The 18,680-nt window shown below is 36.9% G+C and overlaps 1 protein-coding gene across 1 annotated transcript in view; it reads right to left on the bottom strand.

Annotated features, from left to right (window-relative positions):
- ZRSR2 (zinc finger CCCH-type, RNA binding motif and serine/arginine rich 2) overlaps positions 1-18,004 on the bottom strand; it is a 28,359-nt gene extending 10,355 nt beyond the window's left edge. Inside the window, exons 1-8 of the mRNA XM_081278346.1 lie at positions 17,933-18,004; positions 17,459-17,538; positions 15,198-15,288; positions 11,836-11,944; positions 11,214-11,300; positions 8,240-8,278; positions 7,582-7,700; positions 711-924 (exon numbers count right to left, since the gene is read on the bottom strand). Coding sequence (XP_081134472.1) covers positions 711-924; positions 7,582-7,700; positions 8,240-8,278; positions 11,214-11,300; positions 11,836-11,944; positions 15,198-15,288; positions 17,459-17,538; positions 17,933-17,970 — 777 coding nt within the window. The 5' untranslated portion in view covers positions 17,971-18,004. The remainder of the gene's footprint in view (positions 1-710; positions 925-7,581; positions 7,701-8,239; positions 8,279-11,213; positions 11,301-11,835; positions 11,945-15,197; positions 15,289-17,458; positions 17,539-17,932) is intronic.
- Positions 18,005-18,680: the final 676 nt, after the last annotated feature.

The raw sequence follows: 18,680 nt of genomic DNA, 5'->3' as shown, positions 1-18,680 counted from the left end.
TAAAATAATTATGTGTCATCTGAATGCCTCTTTCTCATCTAGTATACGACATCACAAACCATGGTTTTGGTGATGCTATGTTCAGTACTGAAAGTAGCCAATGAATAAAAATAATGTTAAAAAAGAAAAGAAAAGAAATCAAAAGATCTATGTTTCTTGTGTAGTTCCAGAACCAAGAACAAGCATCTTGGGCAGAAGATGCAAGCAGGCACCATCAACACAGTGCACCAACATGCTCAGGGAGTGAAGCTGAGTCCTGCTGCATCACCACAGCTCTGCCTAGAGAGGAAGGAAGGGATATACTGCCCATCAAAGGCAGTGTTTAAGTGAAAGCTTGGGCAGCTATGTGCAAGGACCTGATACAGAGAGTTCCAACAGGAAAAGAATTCAAACAGCGCAAAGGTACTGAATAAACAAAAAACCCTCACCAACCCAGACCCCACTAGTCCAGAAATTTCACACTACTACACACTTATGATTTCATGTGGTATCTATATGGCATGATTCCTTTTTTTATAGCATCTATATGACACCAGAGTGGAGGTGGAAAAGGAGAAGTGATGAAGTAAGTGACATTTACTGAGGGCCTAATCCTGGGCCAGGCATGTATTAGCACACGGCTCCACCCAGGTAAATAGCCTGGGCCCCAGCTCTCTCATGCACTGAGTACTTCAGAGGGAGGCACAACAGTCCTCTCCACACACACTCACCTTGAACTGAATCACTTTCCCCACATTCTTGAACTCAGGCAGCACATCATCATAGAAGTCTAGGAACTGTTGGTAGGTTTCCTCTTCGCTATACTCCAGGCTTGCGTCAGGGTCATAGTCATCTCTCCTGCACTGCTCCATTCCAAATGTAGTAAACATACTTTTAATAAGAAGGGTGGGACTTGATGCAGGAAAGTTATGCTTACGTGAGCACCTGCATATGAAAAAAAAAAAAACCCAATTTACTAGTCCAATAGTTAAAAATCATCTGTAAAAAACTTAAGAGAGAAAGACTCAAGTAACTTAGCTGTTTTGACTTGCCTGGAAGATAAATCCTACTCAGATGTCAAGTTTCAGCATGTGAGAAAACTGTTATAAGATTGACCAATATATTGGCTTCTCATTAAAATGTCAGATTGGGCCGGGTGCAGTGGTGTACACCTGTAATCCACACACCTGTAATCCCAGCAACTTGGAAGGCTGAGGCAGGAGGATCGCAAGTTCGAGGCCAGCCTCGGAAACTTAGCGAGACCCTGTCTCAAAATAAGAATAAAAAAGGGATGGGGGCGTAGGTCAGTGGTACAGCACCCCTGCATCAATTCCCAGTAATACACACACACACACACACACACACACACACACACACACACAATCAGACTGTAAACGATTTTCAACTTCATATGCCATGAAATTCAGTATTTTTTTTTTTTTTAAATGCTGGGGATGTGTCTCATTGGTAGAATGCTTGCCTAGCACGCATGAGGCCCTGGGTTTGATGCTCAGTACCCCACCACCAACACCAAAAGAAAGTAAATAGAAAGCTTTTTATATGTTGAACCATAGGGAAAAAGAAAGCCCCACTGGTATGACAGAGTATGGTGACAGGCACGAGATGCCACATGTGGGACTCTTGGGAAGATAGTAAAAATTAACAATAGAATCTTGGTACTACAGGATCTTCAGTTAATTTACATGCATAGAGAATAGGGCAATCTAAGAATTTTCAATGAGTAGAGAATTTTAATCTCATCTATGTATAGCACTTTATAGTTTTCATGTCATTTTTACATTTTTCCCTCTGATTCTTAAAACCTTCAGGATAATTGGTACTAGTACTATCCCCACTTTGGAAAGAAAAAAACTGAAACCTAGAGAAGCCCATCTGCCCAGGTCATATGGTTGGAAGAGACAGATCTGGGAGATCTGAGTTAACCTACAATCTGGTGCCTGTTCATTATAGAGTACAATAAATATAATTTTTATTTAATGAAGGCTAATCACTATGAAGAATTTTCTTTTCACAGTTTAAACTGGAACAAGGAAAAGCTGATGAGACTCCATGTGAACAATTCTTCTTAAAATCCTTTATATGAATTTAATTTTTTATTTGTTTCCTTTTTCTAAAGTGGGAAAGAAATACATAATTCAAAGTTCTAAATAAACAAAATTTCTTTGTTAGGCTTCTAGTTAAAAATCAATAAGACAGGAGTGGGGTTGTGCCTCGGTGGTAGAGCACTCGCCTAGCACATGTGGGTACTGGGTTTGATCCTCAGCACCACATAAAAATACATAAATAAAATAAAGGTATTGTGGGGCTGGGGCTGGGGCTCAGCAGTGGAGCGCTCACCTAGCATGTGCGAGGCCCTGGGTTTGATCCTCAGCACCACATAAAAATAAATAAATAAATAAATGGCATTGTATCCAACTACAATTGAAAAATAAAAATATTTTTTAAAAAATAAATAAAGGTATTGTGTTCATCTACAACTAAAAAATATTTTTTAAACAGTAAGACAAAAAGTTAAAGAATAAGGCAAGTATTGAGGAAAATCCTTGACCCTGAAGTGACTGTTACTCATGCTCGCTTTCCACAGCTGTAATATCCATCTATACACCTGTGAGAATGCACAACACACCATGCCCAACTCAGAAATGTTCCACCAATGCTCATTAATGTGAAATTTTCTATATTCCAAATGACCTTCTTGATTATTCAATTAGAGACCTTGTAATTAGATCCATATTCCCAAGTACTGCTACTGACAGCACTAAGAGCAAGGATTCAACCTGGCCAGCAATGTTTGTGGTGAATTAAATTTTATAAGTGTGAAGCACATATAGAGGGAATTAGACAAGGAAACAACTTAACGAGGTTAAAATTCTGCTGACGGGGTTGTTAGATCTGAATAAAACTGGCCTTAGTTCCCAGGGTGTCAAATGAACATTCATCAGTTTTAGAACAGAGCCAAAGTCCCTGTCTAGGGAAAATCCCAGCTTGGCCTGGAGACAGTCATTACAATCTGAGGGTATTCAAAAGGCAGCCCTAGACCACCCACAGAAAGGTCAGCTAAAAAAGCTAATATGTAGGAAGGAGTTTAATGCTGTAGTACCAAGGCTGTATGGTTCTCAGAATTACTTGAAAGAGAGATTTCTCCAGTCTGCCCCAGAGCTCAAGGGGTAGAGAACCCATATTTTCGAAATACCACCTCAGCAGGTCCTGATGATTAGCCAGATTTGGCATGCTATTTACCCATGATACTGATACCTGAATCAAGTCAAACTGCCACAAAAACACAGAGTTGAACATTATTTAGCCCAAGGATGCCAATAAATTGTGTGGGTATCTAATGGACCCCTCAGGAACAACTAACTGACTATTCTTCTTTTTCCTTATCTCAAGGGAGCATTTCTGGTGCTCACAACCTTTGTCTTTCATAGAATCACTATGCTGCATGTGAAAGGTGGGCTGTAATCATTTAGCAAAGGTCACTGTAAGAAACATTCTCATGAAAACTATACATCTACTGTTATAAAACTTCTATCAGGGCTGGGTATATAGCTCAGTTGGTAGAGTACTTACCTCACATGCACAAGGCCCCAGCACCACCAAAAAAAAAAAATAAACAAATAAATTAATTAATTAAATAAAATAAAAATAAAAAATTTGGGGCTGGGTTTGTGGCTCAGCGGTAGAGCGCTCGCCTAGCACGGGCAGGACTGGGGTTCCATCCTCAGCACCACATAAAAAAATAAATAAATAAAGGCATTGTGTTAAAAAAAAATTTATCAAAGTTACTGTCCATCTTCCTATCTAATGCCTTTATCCAAGATTCCATGGGAGACACATTTAGAATCAGGTGCCAAGTGTTGGGAAAAGTATAAACTGGCAGCCGTACCCCAGAGAAAAAACCCCAACATGGCGCCTAAGGACTTCTTCTTCCTACCTTCTTCTTCTCTGCAGTGGCACAAAAAGTTCCCGCCTTTGTGAACTCTCCCGCCGGCGCCAATTTCAAACCTCGCTGGCGGGAACCTCAGCCCCAATGAGAACTAATTCCTGGGCGCGGGAGCTGATATCTGGAAGAACTTGCCAAATGGCGGCCTGCCATTTGTCTAAGCCCTGCCATCTCCCCTGTAGTTCTATATAAGCACACAGCTTTTTGCAATAAAATTGGAATTCTCCCGGCGAAGTGTCTTTGCGTGGGGAATTCTTTCACCAAGGGTTGGGGTTGTGGCTCTGTGATAGAGCACTTACCTTACATATGTGGGGCATGGGGTTCGATCCTGAGCACCACATCAATAAATAAAATAAAGGTATCATGTCAATATACAACTAAAAATTAAAAAAAAAAAAAAAAAGAATCGGGTGCCAAGAAAATTTTGTCTTTCCAGAGATACCATTCATTCTTCTTTTTTAGTAAGAAACATACAGCTTAGTATCTGCATGGGATGCATTAAAATCCAGAGTCAGAAGCATCATACATTCACAATAACTCACTTTCCCCTCCTTCCCTTGCTTTCAATTTCCTTTATTTAATTTAACTTAATGTAGTTGATCATGAGCCTTCTTTAAATCACTTCTGGAAGTAGGTGGGGTGTAAATAATTCCTCAGTGATTATGTTGTTTTAAGAAGAAAACAATAAAATTCCTTTCAAAGGAGTTGTCATTTGAAAAAAAACGTCAGTTCTAGAAATGTTCTAATTGGATTCCGTACTAATTACAAAAACAACCAAAGAAATGTTTAGGTTAAGGAAGTGTTTCTGTGACAATCTGACAAATCTTAAAGAAAAGAACAGCTATATCAACTGAAGCAAATCACCAAGGCTCTCTGTAAAAGGGGACAATGTACTTGTCTGAAGCAATGGGGCTAGGTTTCCTAACTGCTAATTTTACAGAATTTTGTGTCACAACTCATCATTTAAACAATGCAAATACCTGAATCACTCTCATATTTTGATAATTATAGTAGTGAAATTTCATAGCCTATGAAAACAGAAAGAAGTGGTCACAAACTGCTAGGTGCAGTGGTGCACACCTGTAATACAAGCAACTCTGGAGGCAGGAGGATTTAAAGTTTGAGGCCAGCCTCAGCAATTCAAAATAAAATATTAAAATAAATATCAAAATTAAAAGGGCTGGGCTGGGGTTGTAGCTCAGTGGTGGAGTGCTTGCCTCGCATGCATGAGGCACTGGGTTCGATCCTCAGCACCACATAAAAATAAATAAATAGAAGATTTTTTTTTTTAAATATCACCATTAAAAAAAATTTTTTTTAAATGGCCAGGGATGTAGCTCAGTGGTAAAATACCCCAGGTTCAATCTTTACTACCACAAGAAAGGAAAAAGAAAATTGGTCACAAACTAATGTGACTACAGTGCATATTTCCTTGAAATGACTCTCAGATGGGATCAGAGTCTAATAGGCCACTCCCCTTTCCTCAAAGAAGTGGGTGTCAACCATTTAAGACATTGCCCCTTCTCTCACTTAGGTCCAACAGAAGAAGAATCCAGATTCAGGCTTCCTTAAGTCTCAAATTTCAAAGAAGTGTTAAAGATATATAACAAGGGCTAGGATTGTGGCTCAGTGGTAGCACTGGCCTAGCATGTGCAAGGAGCTGGGTTCGATCCTCAGCACCACATAGAAATAAATAAATAAGGGGCTGGAGTAGTGTCTCAGTGGTAGCCTGGCGTATGTAAGGCCCTGGGTTCAATCCTCAGCATCACATAGAAATAAACAAATAAAGTAAAAATAAATAAATAAATAAAAGTATTATGTTCAACTACAACTAAAAAATATATATATATATATTTTTAAAATATATATATAACAAGGGATCCTGGGGCTGGAAAAGACCACTTGGTTCAACTACCCACATATATGTGAATTCAAATTGACTCAGTTGTCTCAACAAAGGTATTTTGCTGTATGTTTTTCTTTGGTAGGAATTGTTGTATAATAATTATTACTGTTTCTTTTTTTAATTTTTAATTGTAGATGGACACAATACCTTTATTTTACTTATTTTTATGTGGTGCTAAGGATTGAACCCAGTGCCTCACATGTGCTAGGCAAGCGCTCTACCACTGGCCACATCCCCAGCCCTATTACTGTTTCTTGATAAGATTAAATGTACATATGGGAAATGCTTCTAAAGATACCAAAGGGAACAAAGTCTCCTTAGTCCCTAGTTCCTCAAGAGGAGGTTTTCTACTAGATATCAGATCCTGTGAGTCCTTTTATAGGTATTCTTGGCATCTACAATCCCAGCCATAAAATATAAAGGGAGTTACATATTGGACATCAATCCCAGGGCACATTAGAAACACATGAGGACATTTCAAAACTAAGGCCATTTGAGTCTCTAAGATTCTGAATTATTCAATTTGAGGTGGGAGACATAAGTTTTGAAAGCTTCCTAGATGATTCTAATATGCATCCAGGGTTGGAGAACCATTAATCTTAAAAAATGAAAAATGGTGTGAAGGCTTAAATTAAAACAAAAGAAAGAAAGAAAGAAAGAAAGAAAGAAAGAAAGAAAGAAAGAAAGAAAGAAAGAAAGAAAGACAAAGCTAGAGAAAGCTCATATTTTCAAAGAGGCAGGAGGGTGGGGGGCTCAGGCCATGGACAATTTTATGAGTCAAAAAAAAAAAAAACCTGAGACAACATATAGATATTTATTAAATACATATGAATTTCCCTACTCATATCCCTTTTTAGGGATTAATAAGACATTAAGACATTAGATCTTCTCTTCCACAGGATGAATATACAGAAATAATTAGATTTTGCTTCAGATGGACTCATTCACCCTTAGAAATTTGGAGTTGTTCATTCATAAATAAGCCAAATTACAAAAATCACCATTACCTGGCATAAGATAGGTGTTTAAATGTTTGCTAAATGACTGAAAAGATCAACATTAGGTTTCCACATGAATGAATGTCTTGTTTCAAAATCATTATCCCAAAAGAGGCAAGGAGCAAGAATGTATCAGAGAATGATGGCAACAGTAGCAATAATGAAAACACCAGAGAACACCATTGCTCTCTGTGGTCCCTTGCGCTTGCCAGACATTCACTCCTTCACTCTTTCCGGCCTCACAGCCCCCTCAGAAGGATGATACTGTGTTTCTACCCCATTTCACACATGAGGGGAATTAAATCACAGACTATTTAAATAACGTTTCTGAAGAGAAGGCTACTGAAGCCAGTTTTTGAACCCAGGAGTCTGTTTCTGAGTCCCTTTACTCATGTCAAGTTTTAAAAGCCTATTTTGGGCACAGTATTTACCATTCAAAAGATAAAGGCCAGCTGCTCCAATCATTTCCCTGTCCAAGTTGTTCACTGTGGACTCACATGAGCACAGGAAGAAACCAAGAACAAAAGGTTAAAGAGAGAATACAAAGGACACACCCTGCTCAGCCCACCTAGGGAAGAGGGTGGGTACAGAGGATGACCAGCTTGGGAGACAGAGTCAGTAAAAAAGCAGCAGAGGCCTGATGATTTCAAATTGAGCCTCTCCCCCAAAGGAGTACTCAAAAACCTCCCATTTTGAATCACTTCATTCTGACATGATAAAGCAAAATATGTTACCTATCTCCAAATCTGCAAGCTCCTGTTTTACTGTAGAATGGACAATTGGCACGATCTTTCTCCATTATTCTTAAATCTGCTGGTGGTTCTGGGTTCTGCCAGGTGGTACCATTTTCCAGCTGTTGAAAATAACCATAACTTTACTTGTGGTATAAAAACCCATGAAAGACTCAATGTTTCCAAAAATATTCAAATGCTTCCATCAAAAATTAAAATGTTTTCAGTTAAAATCATTCATATTTAAGTTATAAATTTCTCTGCTGCCCAGTCACTTTGCTTGATCAGGTATCACTACTGCTACCAGGTTTCCTTTCTGTTCATCTATTCTGAAGAGGACCCAAAGACTTACGGAGCCAACATGAGAAAAGTAAAAGTTACTCTCAATCAAGGTAAACTGACCATTTGAGGCTAACAGTATGTGATGTTGTTTATACACACTTAAGGACTCAAAATAAGTACAGTTCATAGGGTGATTCAATACCACTTGTTTTTGTTCATTAATAAACTTATTGCCATATACACTAAAATGCCACAAAAGTGATTCCAGTTATCCAGGTGTGATCTAAATAGCCTACCACCAAACTAATATTACTGAAATTATTGTTTCTAATGAAATATAAACTGATCTCAAATTCTTAATGAAAGGTTATGAAAATACCTCATTTTCAGCCTGATCCAGCATCTTCTGCACAGCTTCCTATAAATGGTGCAAACATAGGACTAATGAAAACCTGGAAGTCAGGTAAGTCACATCTGGTTTCTCTGGTTAAGAATCTAATGTGTAACAATTAAAACACACACACACATACACATACACACACACCTACCTACATACATGTGGTTTTAGGTTTTGATTTTCTTTCTAAGCACAAATCTTCTGAAAAGCTTTCAAAGGAGATATAGCTTAGAATTTTTATTCAAATAGAAAACTGACTAGATCAGATTGAAAAAGGTTTAAAATATAATAGTTTCAGTAACAGTATTATTTAGTATATTTGAGTATCTATATCACCTTCTAGCTTTTAAGATAATTTATTAATGAATATTATAAAATACAATACTAGGTAAAACATTATAAATATTTAACAGAAGCTAAACTATGACCAGTAAATTTCTACCTAATTGATATTTGAAGAAGTTTTAAATTATGTTCTACAGACATTTCTTTACTAGCTCCTTAAAGCAATACATAAGACTTATGTATCTAGCTGCTTACTTGATACCTACCTGGTCATGGAAGAGTCCTTGGTAACTTAAAAGGCTCACAACAGAGGTCTACCCACCCCTCCTGCTAGGGATTGAACTCAGAGCCATATGCTACATGCTAGACCCCAAAAAGAACTGGTTGTCCTCCCCCACCCACCTACCTAAATATCCCTCTCACTAACTGGTGCTGCCATTTGCCCATCTGTTCAAACAAAAAAAACTAAAACTAGGACTTGAAAACTAAACTAAACAAAAACTAAAAATAGGACGTGAATTCCCCTCACTTTTCTTCTCTTTCTCTCCCATTCAATCTGCCAGCTAGAGTTCTGTTAACTGCCTCGCAGCACTCCAAATCTGTGAACTTATCTTTTTAAAGCACTACCCTCATCCAAACCACTGTTGTCTCCCATCTGGAATGGCAGCCTTGAAACTGGTTACACTGTTTCCCTCTCACTTCCTTGGTCACTGTTCACCATCCCCCATTCTTTGTATGAAAAGTTAGAATGATCTATTGAAGATAATATTACAAATGGGATGAAGTCACTTCTGGCTTAAAAAAAATCCTTTTAATGTCTTTCCATTGATTACACTTAACATAAAATCCAAACTCCTTCAAATCCAAAAGGCCTTGCATAATCAGACTTCGTACCCTCCTGACTTCTTAGGATACCCTGACTCACTTTTCTTTAGTCTCTATGTTTTGAGTACCCGCCCTTCTTTTCACTTCCAAGCCTCTTCTCCCCAAGATCTCTGCACTCAGGTGTCAATTCAAACATTACCTCTTCAGAGACTTCCTTAACCTGGCAATCAAAATAAGTACTCCCCTGTCCCCATCACTCTATCACATGACTCTCTGCTTTCTTCCTTTATAGCATTTAACATTATCTTATTGTATTTTAAGTTATGTGTTTTGCTTACTTATCATCTGACTCCCCATCTAGAAAAGTACCTCAATGAGAACAGACTGTGTGCTTTTTCACTGCTCTATTTCTGTCCACCAGAGAAGTGTCATATACACAACAGAAATGTATACAACAGAAACATACATTGCATGTTCTCCCCTCATGCTAGGGATCATTCCCAGAACCCCACACATAGTGGGTAAACACTACTTTACTGCTGAGCTCCATTTTTAAGCTATATCCACAGCCCATATTCCTTCATATATGCTCAGAATTTATTTTATTTGACCCACTTCTCTTTAATATTTAACCAGACTTCCTTTGAAACAAAAGCATAAAAGCATTAGTTTTTATTTGATCCTAAAAGAATATTCTACCATTAAGACAGAAATTGATTTCTCTCTATAAAATATGATAAGCTCCAAATAATTTCTGTACCTCCCTAAAAACCTACTATGTTATATTGCTTCATCTCAAAAGCAGTGTTCAAATAAGGGTATCAAAAATTTGCACTGAAACTAATGCCTGAGACTCAAAAAATATAGGCATTGGAAGCTGCTTCTACCCCAACATGATTAGGATGTAAACAAATGTATTTTCCCCATTATAAGTTGATTACCCAATTTGACTCTATTCAAATTTAGCAATATTCCAAAAAAGATACATCCTGATGAATCAGTCAAGGAAAGATGAGCTGTGTTATCTTTGAAATAAATACACTGTTAAGGAATAACAGCATAACAAACCAAGTCAATCTTTAAAAAAGAATCCTGGAAAATATAGATAATACATACATACATACATATTATCATTTTTTTAAATGACAACTGTGTGTTAGCTACAATTATCTTTAAAGCCCAAGTTAGAAAGTCATGATTTAATAACAGTTAAAAAAAAAAAGTTTAAATAATGCCTCATTATTTGAGCTCCTGATTTCTTTAAGTCAACTAATTCTTGTTGATGTGTCATAAGCTGTCCAATTTCTTAAGAACTAAATGTGGAAACAATATAAATATTCTCTAAAGAAGTCAACACATATACAATAAAACCTCAAAAAACATGACTTGCTATAGAGTGGTACACAGAACAAAGCATGAGCCAGCTGACTGTTTTATAGAAATGTTTTACTAGAACACCTTAACCATTTGTTTACATATAACCTGTGGCTGTTTTCAGAGTACACTGGCAGAACTGGTTCCATATAGACCACAAAGCCTAAAATACTAGTATCTGGCCCTTTAAGGAAAAAAATTTGCTAATCGCTGGTATAAAGGGCAAACTGGGTAAAAGCTAAAGAAAACATTAATTTAAGGAATCTGTCACTGAATGACCCAAAGAAGAACATCACAAAGAAATTAGTGTGTTTCTAGACGAAAAGTCTGACCCTTTCCAAACAAATAAAACAAGAAACAAGAAAAAAATCCAAATCCTGACATGCCCACAGCTTTTTCTTCAAACCCATCACCCAGCACATGTGCACACTAAGAAGATACGCAGCGCCTATCCTCCTGTGACAGGAATCACCTCTCTTTCTCTCTTCTCCTGCAGCTTCTGCTCCTCCTCTTCTCTCTCTTTTCTCTGCTGTTCTTCCCATTCTTCCTTTAACTTTCTCTTTAAAGGAAAAAAAAAAGAAGAGAAGGAAAGGTCATTTCTTTTCAAACTTACTTTTAAAAAAACATTTAACATGGAGAGCAAATAAATGAAAAGAAAAACTAAAAATATTGGTAAAAAGGACCATATATATATTTGGTACTAGGGATTGAATCCAGGGATACTTTATCACCAAGCTATATCCCCAGCCTTTTTAAATTTTTTTATTTTGAGACAGGATCTCACTAGATTGCAGAGGCTGGCCTCGAACTTGCAATTCTCCTGCCCCAGCCTGCCAAGTTGCTGGGATTATAGGTATGCACCACCATAGCTGGCAAGATATGCAACTCTTTTTTTTTTTTTTAATATATATTTTTCAGTTGTTGATGGACCTTTATTATATTTATATATGGTGCTGAGAATTGAACCCAGTGCCTCACAGATGCTAGGCAAGCACTCTACCACTGAGCTACAACCCCAGCCCAGATATGCAACTCTTAGTGAGAGATATTTTGGTTAACTATTTAGTTAATTGGTTATTTGATTAATACTGTACCTCTTGTTCTTCCTGCCGTTTTCTGGCTGCCTCTTCCTTTTCCTTCTTCATTCTGAATTCTTCTTGTGCCTTCTGCTCCCTTAGCAACCATTCCTCATGTAATTTTTGCCTATTAATTAATGATGTAATCAAATAAATGGGAATTAATCTACACACACACAAGATAGCAAAAAGAAATAAAAAAGACATGTTTGGAGAATGATTAAAATATCATGAAATGTATTTTCTATAAAGCAGTTAAATGGGGTAAGAGAACAAAAAGATATCTTAAAAAATTTGGACAAGAACTAAGTATCTAGCTCTGTAATGTTTTGAACAATCAATTAAAAAAAAAAAAAAAGAACTAAGTATCAGGAGTTGGGGCTGTGGCTCAGTGGTAGAGCATTTGCCTAGCATGTGTGAGGCACTGGGTTCAATCCTCAGCACCACATAAAAATAAACAAATAAAAGCATTCTGTCCATTTACAATTACAAAAAAAAAAAAAAAAAGGACTAATTATCAGCAAGTATCTTCCTAGACAGTAATAAGCTACAATCACTCATTCTGTTTCATAAGTGTGTGTGACTATGACATCTTTTATGTAAAAAAAAAAAAAAAAAAAAAAAGACTATGACTTCCCCTTTAGGCTAATCACACTAATGTTTAGGTGCAAACAAGTAGGTAATAAGTTTTGAAGCAACATTTAGCTTTTCACATTATGAAAGCACTATACTTCCCATTCTAAGCATTTAAAAATAATGGCAACTCTATGACTGTAGCACTATGAAAACCTGGTTTGCCATGAACCTTGGACTACTACTCCACACAGTTAAGAGATTCTTGTGGTTTGCCTTGAAACATCTAAACTGCTGAAAAAAAGGAAAAAAAATTACACTATGAGCATGTCTTTAAAAAAAAAGAAAGCTTTTGGTTTTAAGATGAAAAGAAGTTTAAAAAAATGGTGTCTAGTTGATTTTTTTTAAATGACTAATTATAAGAAGTGATGTCATCTTAAAGTGGCAAGAGTCTCAGATATATGATATTACAAGTTTCTAACTTAAAAGGGGGTTATATTTACAAAGTTTATTTGCTAATCAGGTGTTTAGAACTTAGATTTCATTTTCCCACTGATTTTTGTAGACTAGAAATGGAACATGAGAAATTGTTCTATTATTACTACAGCAACTTTAGGTGCTATATATGATTTTATGTCTAGCCTGGGGACCTAACCACAGTTTCAAATATTCTAGGAAAATATGTTCCATTTCTAACTGCAGATTCCAGGAACACATCTTTTAGCTATGGTAGAGGCTGTGAATTACATATTTTAATGTTCCTATGTGTGCTTTAGGGAAACATATAGATGTTTTAGTGTGCAGAACTCTGACTTACGAATCTTAAGAAACACATTAATTGTATATAACTGAACCAAATGGTATATAAATTTAGGACCACATTATTAAGATGTTAAAAATTTTAGTATTTAATAACTTGAATATACTATTCATCTGCTTTAAAATAGGACATAAATCCATATGGTACTTTCCTATCATTAATTTCCCTGTTTTTCAACATTAGTTAGAGTATGCATATTCATATAGGAATAAACAAAAGATCCAAGGACAACAAAGACACATGTATATGATTTAAAAGATGGATTTCAAGTGGGAAAACAAAAATTACTTCCCTATTTCATTTCATACATATTTTGACATTTTGATAATTCCATCTACTTCTGTACCTTGGTAGACAACAGGAATCAACGACAAGAAAACAAGCAACACTTCCACTGATCATGCTAAATAGCTAAAGAATGCCTTAAAGTTCATTCTCTTTTTTAAAAAATCATGCTTGCTTTTTATTGTGGTAAAAAGTACATACCATAAAATATACCATTTTAACCATTTTTAAGTGAACAGTTGAATAGCATTAAATACATTCATATTGGTGTATACCACAAACTATTCACTGAAAAAAATACTAAAAGAAAAATAGAAGTTTTCATCATCACATGACAGAGGAGAGCTTTTAAAGTCAGGCAACAAGGGCAGATATTATAATGAAATTTGACAACATGAAAATTGAATCATAGCAAGTAATTACAAGGTAAGTTAGGACTGACAATGATGGAGAAAAATGTATATCACACATGACAGTTAAAGAATTAGTATCTTTAATCAAGTAATAACATTATTTATAAAATACATTCTTTAAAAAGTATCCCCAAAGAGAAAGCTGTAAGACTTAAGCAATCTAAGATGTATACAAAGGCCAGGTACAATGGCACATGTCTGTAATTCCAGCTACTTGGGAGGCTGAGGCAGGAAGATCTCAAGTTCAAGGACAGCCTGGTCAATTTGGTGAGAACTTGTCTCAAAAATAAAATAAAAAGGCCTGAGGATGGAGCTCAGTGGTAGAGTGCTTGCCTAGTATGCACAAGGTCCTGTGTTCAATCCCCAGTGCTGATCAAAAAAAATTAAACACCCATAAATATATTCAATTTTACTAATTCGGAAATGTACCTTTGAAACAATGAAATATAACTTTTTACTACAGTATTTAAAAAAACTGGTAGTGTGACTGAAAATATAGGGACATAGTCACCTTGATTCACTGCTGAAAGTGATACAAATTGCAAACCAGTATACCCTTTCAACTCTGCTTATCCTTTGATCACAATTTCATTTTACATGAACTTATCCTTTTGATCACAATTTCATTTCATGGTATTTCCCTAAAGAAATAATAGGACAATTACCAAGGATACATAAGCATCAATGCTTATTACAACTTTTTATATAATAGTAAAATCCATTATAACCTGAAAGTCCACCAATAGAGAACTATATATTATGAATAAAGAATAAATTATGCTACATCCATACAATGGATACTGTGTTGACATCAAAATGGTTGAATTAGATCCCTGTATCAACATGAAATATATGTATTATGTGTCTAATTAGATCCCTGTATCAACATGAAATATATGTATTATGTGTCTAACAAGAAAGCAATTTATAGAAAAATATGCATAAATATCATGCCATTTGAGAATTGTACAGGATACTTATATTTTCTTTCTTGGTAGTGGCTGTCTTTGGGTGTGCTGTTTATTAAAGACCTTTCACTTCCTATGCTTGTTAATTATATATTTTTTAACATTGATCAATTAGCAAACACAGTACAAAATATTTCCATTTTTAAAAAAGATATTATGTAATTTTAGCCCATCAGCTAGTTTTAAATAGTTTATACAGAGTATTTTATAAGACCCATTTTATACAAGATTTTATACAGAAAACAAACCCATACTAGCTACTAAAGACTTATAATACTCCTATAAAATAACAGAGTTCACTTTATTTCACTTAGTGCTGACCTCTCTTTTTCCAACAGCTTCTCTTCTTCTAGTTGTTGTTCTTCAATGAAAGCTTCCTCCTCTTCCTCCTCCTCTTCCTTCTGTGAGACTCCTGAGAAAATTCAAATGTTTATTAAACTTTTGAGTATTGCAAATCCTTGGTCAATAATTCAGGGAAAACATACATATAATCTTTATAAAATTTATGGTAAAAATTTTTTAAGCTTTTCTAATAATAAGGGCTTTAATTGCCTAAATTTGGTACAAAGTGACCATCAAAATAATAATAATAATGGTAGTGGAAAACACATCAAAATTTTAAAATTAATCAATGGTTCCCTAGTGATACTCAAAAAGGTGGTGGGATGTTAGAAGGAACATCCATCTTTACATAAGAATGGCAACTAAAAAATGTAGAAAGACTGAAGCAGAAAAAATCATCACTTTTACAACTCCTACTTAACTCAGAAAAAGATGTTAAAAACATTGGATGAAAGTTTCTTGGAATGAGGATATTTACATCATCTCAAAAATGTCATCTCACAGATGAGGATTAATTATAAAGGGGGAAATGTGCACTTACAGTAGCACAATCTGTTCACTCAGAGTGGAACAACCTGTCATTATAGCTCTTATGATGTATGCAATAAGAAGTTTATAATATGCATTCTGTAGCATTTTGGCATAAAGATGCTAATAATGAGAAAAATTTATTACCTGATGCTAATAACAAGAAAATGAACTAATCCAGAATGCAAAGCATTCCACAAGAAAACTGGCTTGAAATTTTCAAAACAGTCAATCCCCGTTTGAGAAAGTTTCAATAAGACCCATGCATACTATTGAATTACTCTTCATTTACATAGGTACAAGTTTGGTATTGTGGTTCTGCTTAAGGATTTAGGGGTGAAGTGCTATGTAATGGGTTCAGAAAAAATGTTATATGTATCTGTAAAAAAGAGAGAGAAAATAAGGCCAAATGTTAACAATTGACAAAACTAGCAGAAGGGTTCATAGGTATTTACTGTACTGTTTCTTCAACTTTCTGTGCATTGGAACCATTTTAAAATAAAGACATGGTAAAATAATGTTAAATACATCTTCTATTCAAAATTTAATTTTGAGAGAAAAAAAGTGAAATTGGGGTGGGGGGGATAAAGTTATCTTGAGGAAATGTAACAGAAAAACACAAACTTTAAGGAAAAAGATTTTGTCTGTCATATATTGAGTATAGGTCTAACCAAAGACTCACCCAGTCCAAGATCACTACAATAATTTATTCTTAAGTAAACTTTATTTCAGCACTTGTAATTAAAATAGGCAAAAAATTTAGGCTAAGTTCTAACATAATTATTAAGACAATTAAATTAAGATCTAATGCATGTAAAGGACCAGAGATATGACTGACTTGCATCGAGGTATGCCCACAGATTAGGCAGAGCCTGCATATAGTTGATACAAGTATCCGTTGAATGGCTTACTCAACTCCCCATCCCCTGCTGCCAAACAAGCTCACTCACTCCACAGAGGTGTTCATTAACAGTTCTGAGTGTAGCATTTTCAGTACATGTACAATCAAAATATATGAGAGGATACATATAAACACAATATATCTAATTGTATTATATATGTAACTGTATACCTAAAATTATGCTACAAACCGGACACTGTGGCCCGTGCCTATAATCGCAGTGACTCAAGCGGCTGATGCAGGAGGATCCCAAGTCCCAGGCCAGCCTCAGCAATTTAGTGAGACCCTCAGCAACTTAGCAAGACCCTATCTCAAAATAAAAAATAAAAAGGTCTGGGGTTGTAGCTCAGCGGTAAAGCACCCCTGGGTTCATTCAATCTCCAGCACCACCACCACAATAATAATAATAATAATTTGAGTAAACAAAGGGTTTCTTATAAGTTTGGGGAAAACTTGCAAAGTGTCTAATGAAAACTTTCAACTCATGCTGGGCTTACAAAGAAATATATTCGCCACCAAAAACTATTTACAAGAGCTTTGCTAGCTGTGCAATTCATGATGCCTGCACCTGTACTGTTAGGTACTTAATAAATACAAAATCGGTTGATGATGATTAACTATGACTCTCCCCCTCTCGGGCATTAACATTGTTTGTGAAATGGGTCTAACATAGCTTTACTTGGAAGACAGCAGTCACAGCAATTCTTCATCAGATGCAGTACTTGACTTCCGACACTGGGGCCCTAACTTGGGCGGGAATAGAGCGAGCGATTTCATACCCAGAAAAACCGGATAGGGAGCCTATTGATACCTGAGTCTCTCAATCGAGCGAGTTCCTGTCGACGCTTCTTCCTTTTCTCCTTCTTCAGGGCGGCCCTGTACTTTTTGTGACTGGAAGATCGAAAAATAAACACAATAATGTTAGCAGCCGCACCCGCTGCGCTGCCCGGGATCCTCTCTTCTCTGCGCCCACTTACAGGAGACCGCTCGGATGCTTGGGAGAGAAATCGCACTTCCAGTGTTTTTGAACATGCAACTACTATTACCTCATCCCTCCACACCCAAATAGCAGTTTTTCTCCAATTTGCTACTTGTTCCCCTCCTCGCTTCCCTAAGCCCACGGACGACGGTTGACAGCCAGGGAAAGGGTTAGGGTCCAAACGAGCGCGGTGGCTCCCTCTTTGGGCCCAGCTCCCTTTTCCTTCCAGCCTGCTCAACCTCTATGACAGCTTTGGCCAGCTCCGTCCCTTTTTCTCTCCAGCCCATGTCCTCAAGCGGAGCTTACCTAGGTTTCTCAGGAACCATCGTCTCGGACGCTGCCATTTTACCAGCGCGCCCCACCCCCAAGATTTGGCCGGAAGAGGAGGGATTAAGAATGGAGAAGGCGAGCGCAGGCGTCGGTGCCGCGCGGCATCAGCCCGGGCGGGACCAAAACCCAAAGGCGGGAGGTTTCTTTTTGTGACTGGTTTGCCAAAACCCTGCCTAAATAAATGTCTCCTTCCCGAAACCTCTGGAGCACTCATTCCGCCGAGGAAATAATCATTTTCTTCTCAGCGCTTCGATACATCTTAGTGGGAGTGTGGAAGCCAGGAGGTTAAAGCCGTACCTCCCCCCCCAACCCCGTTTTCTCATTCACTCACGAATACTCATTCTCCCCAGAACTGCTAGCCCGGCTTCCCTTAGAATTTCTCCAGGCTCCGCCTCCTTCCGCGGCTCCACCTATCAGCGCCTCAGCAAGGCTTTAGACTCCACCCCCTTCCATTCACTCCGCTGGGCTCCTGTAATGGGAGCTAACTCAGGGGTTGCAAAATCATAACCTGTGTACCCAAGGAGTTTACAATTTGAGGTGCAGAGAAGGATCGTTACATAGAAAAGTTAATATGTTGCCGGAAAAGATGAAGTTTAATTAAAATAGTCCACCTGGGAATTCAGAGAGTTTAGTGATGCTTGTGTTGATACTGTTTTTTGTTTTGTTTGTTTTGTTATTGTGTTTTGTTTTGTTGTACTCGGTGGTATTCAACCTAGGGGTGCTT

This window comes from Spermophilus citellus (assembly GCF_964194105.1).
Source record: "Spermophilus citellus genome assembly, chromosome: X".
Taxonomy (NCBI): Eukaryota; Metazoa; Chordata; class Mammalia; order Rodentia; family Sciuridae; genus Spermophilus; species Spermophilus citellus.
The sequence above is the reverse complement of the archived record's forward strand: the minus strand, read 5'-3'. Positions and strand labels throughout refer to the sequence as shown.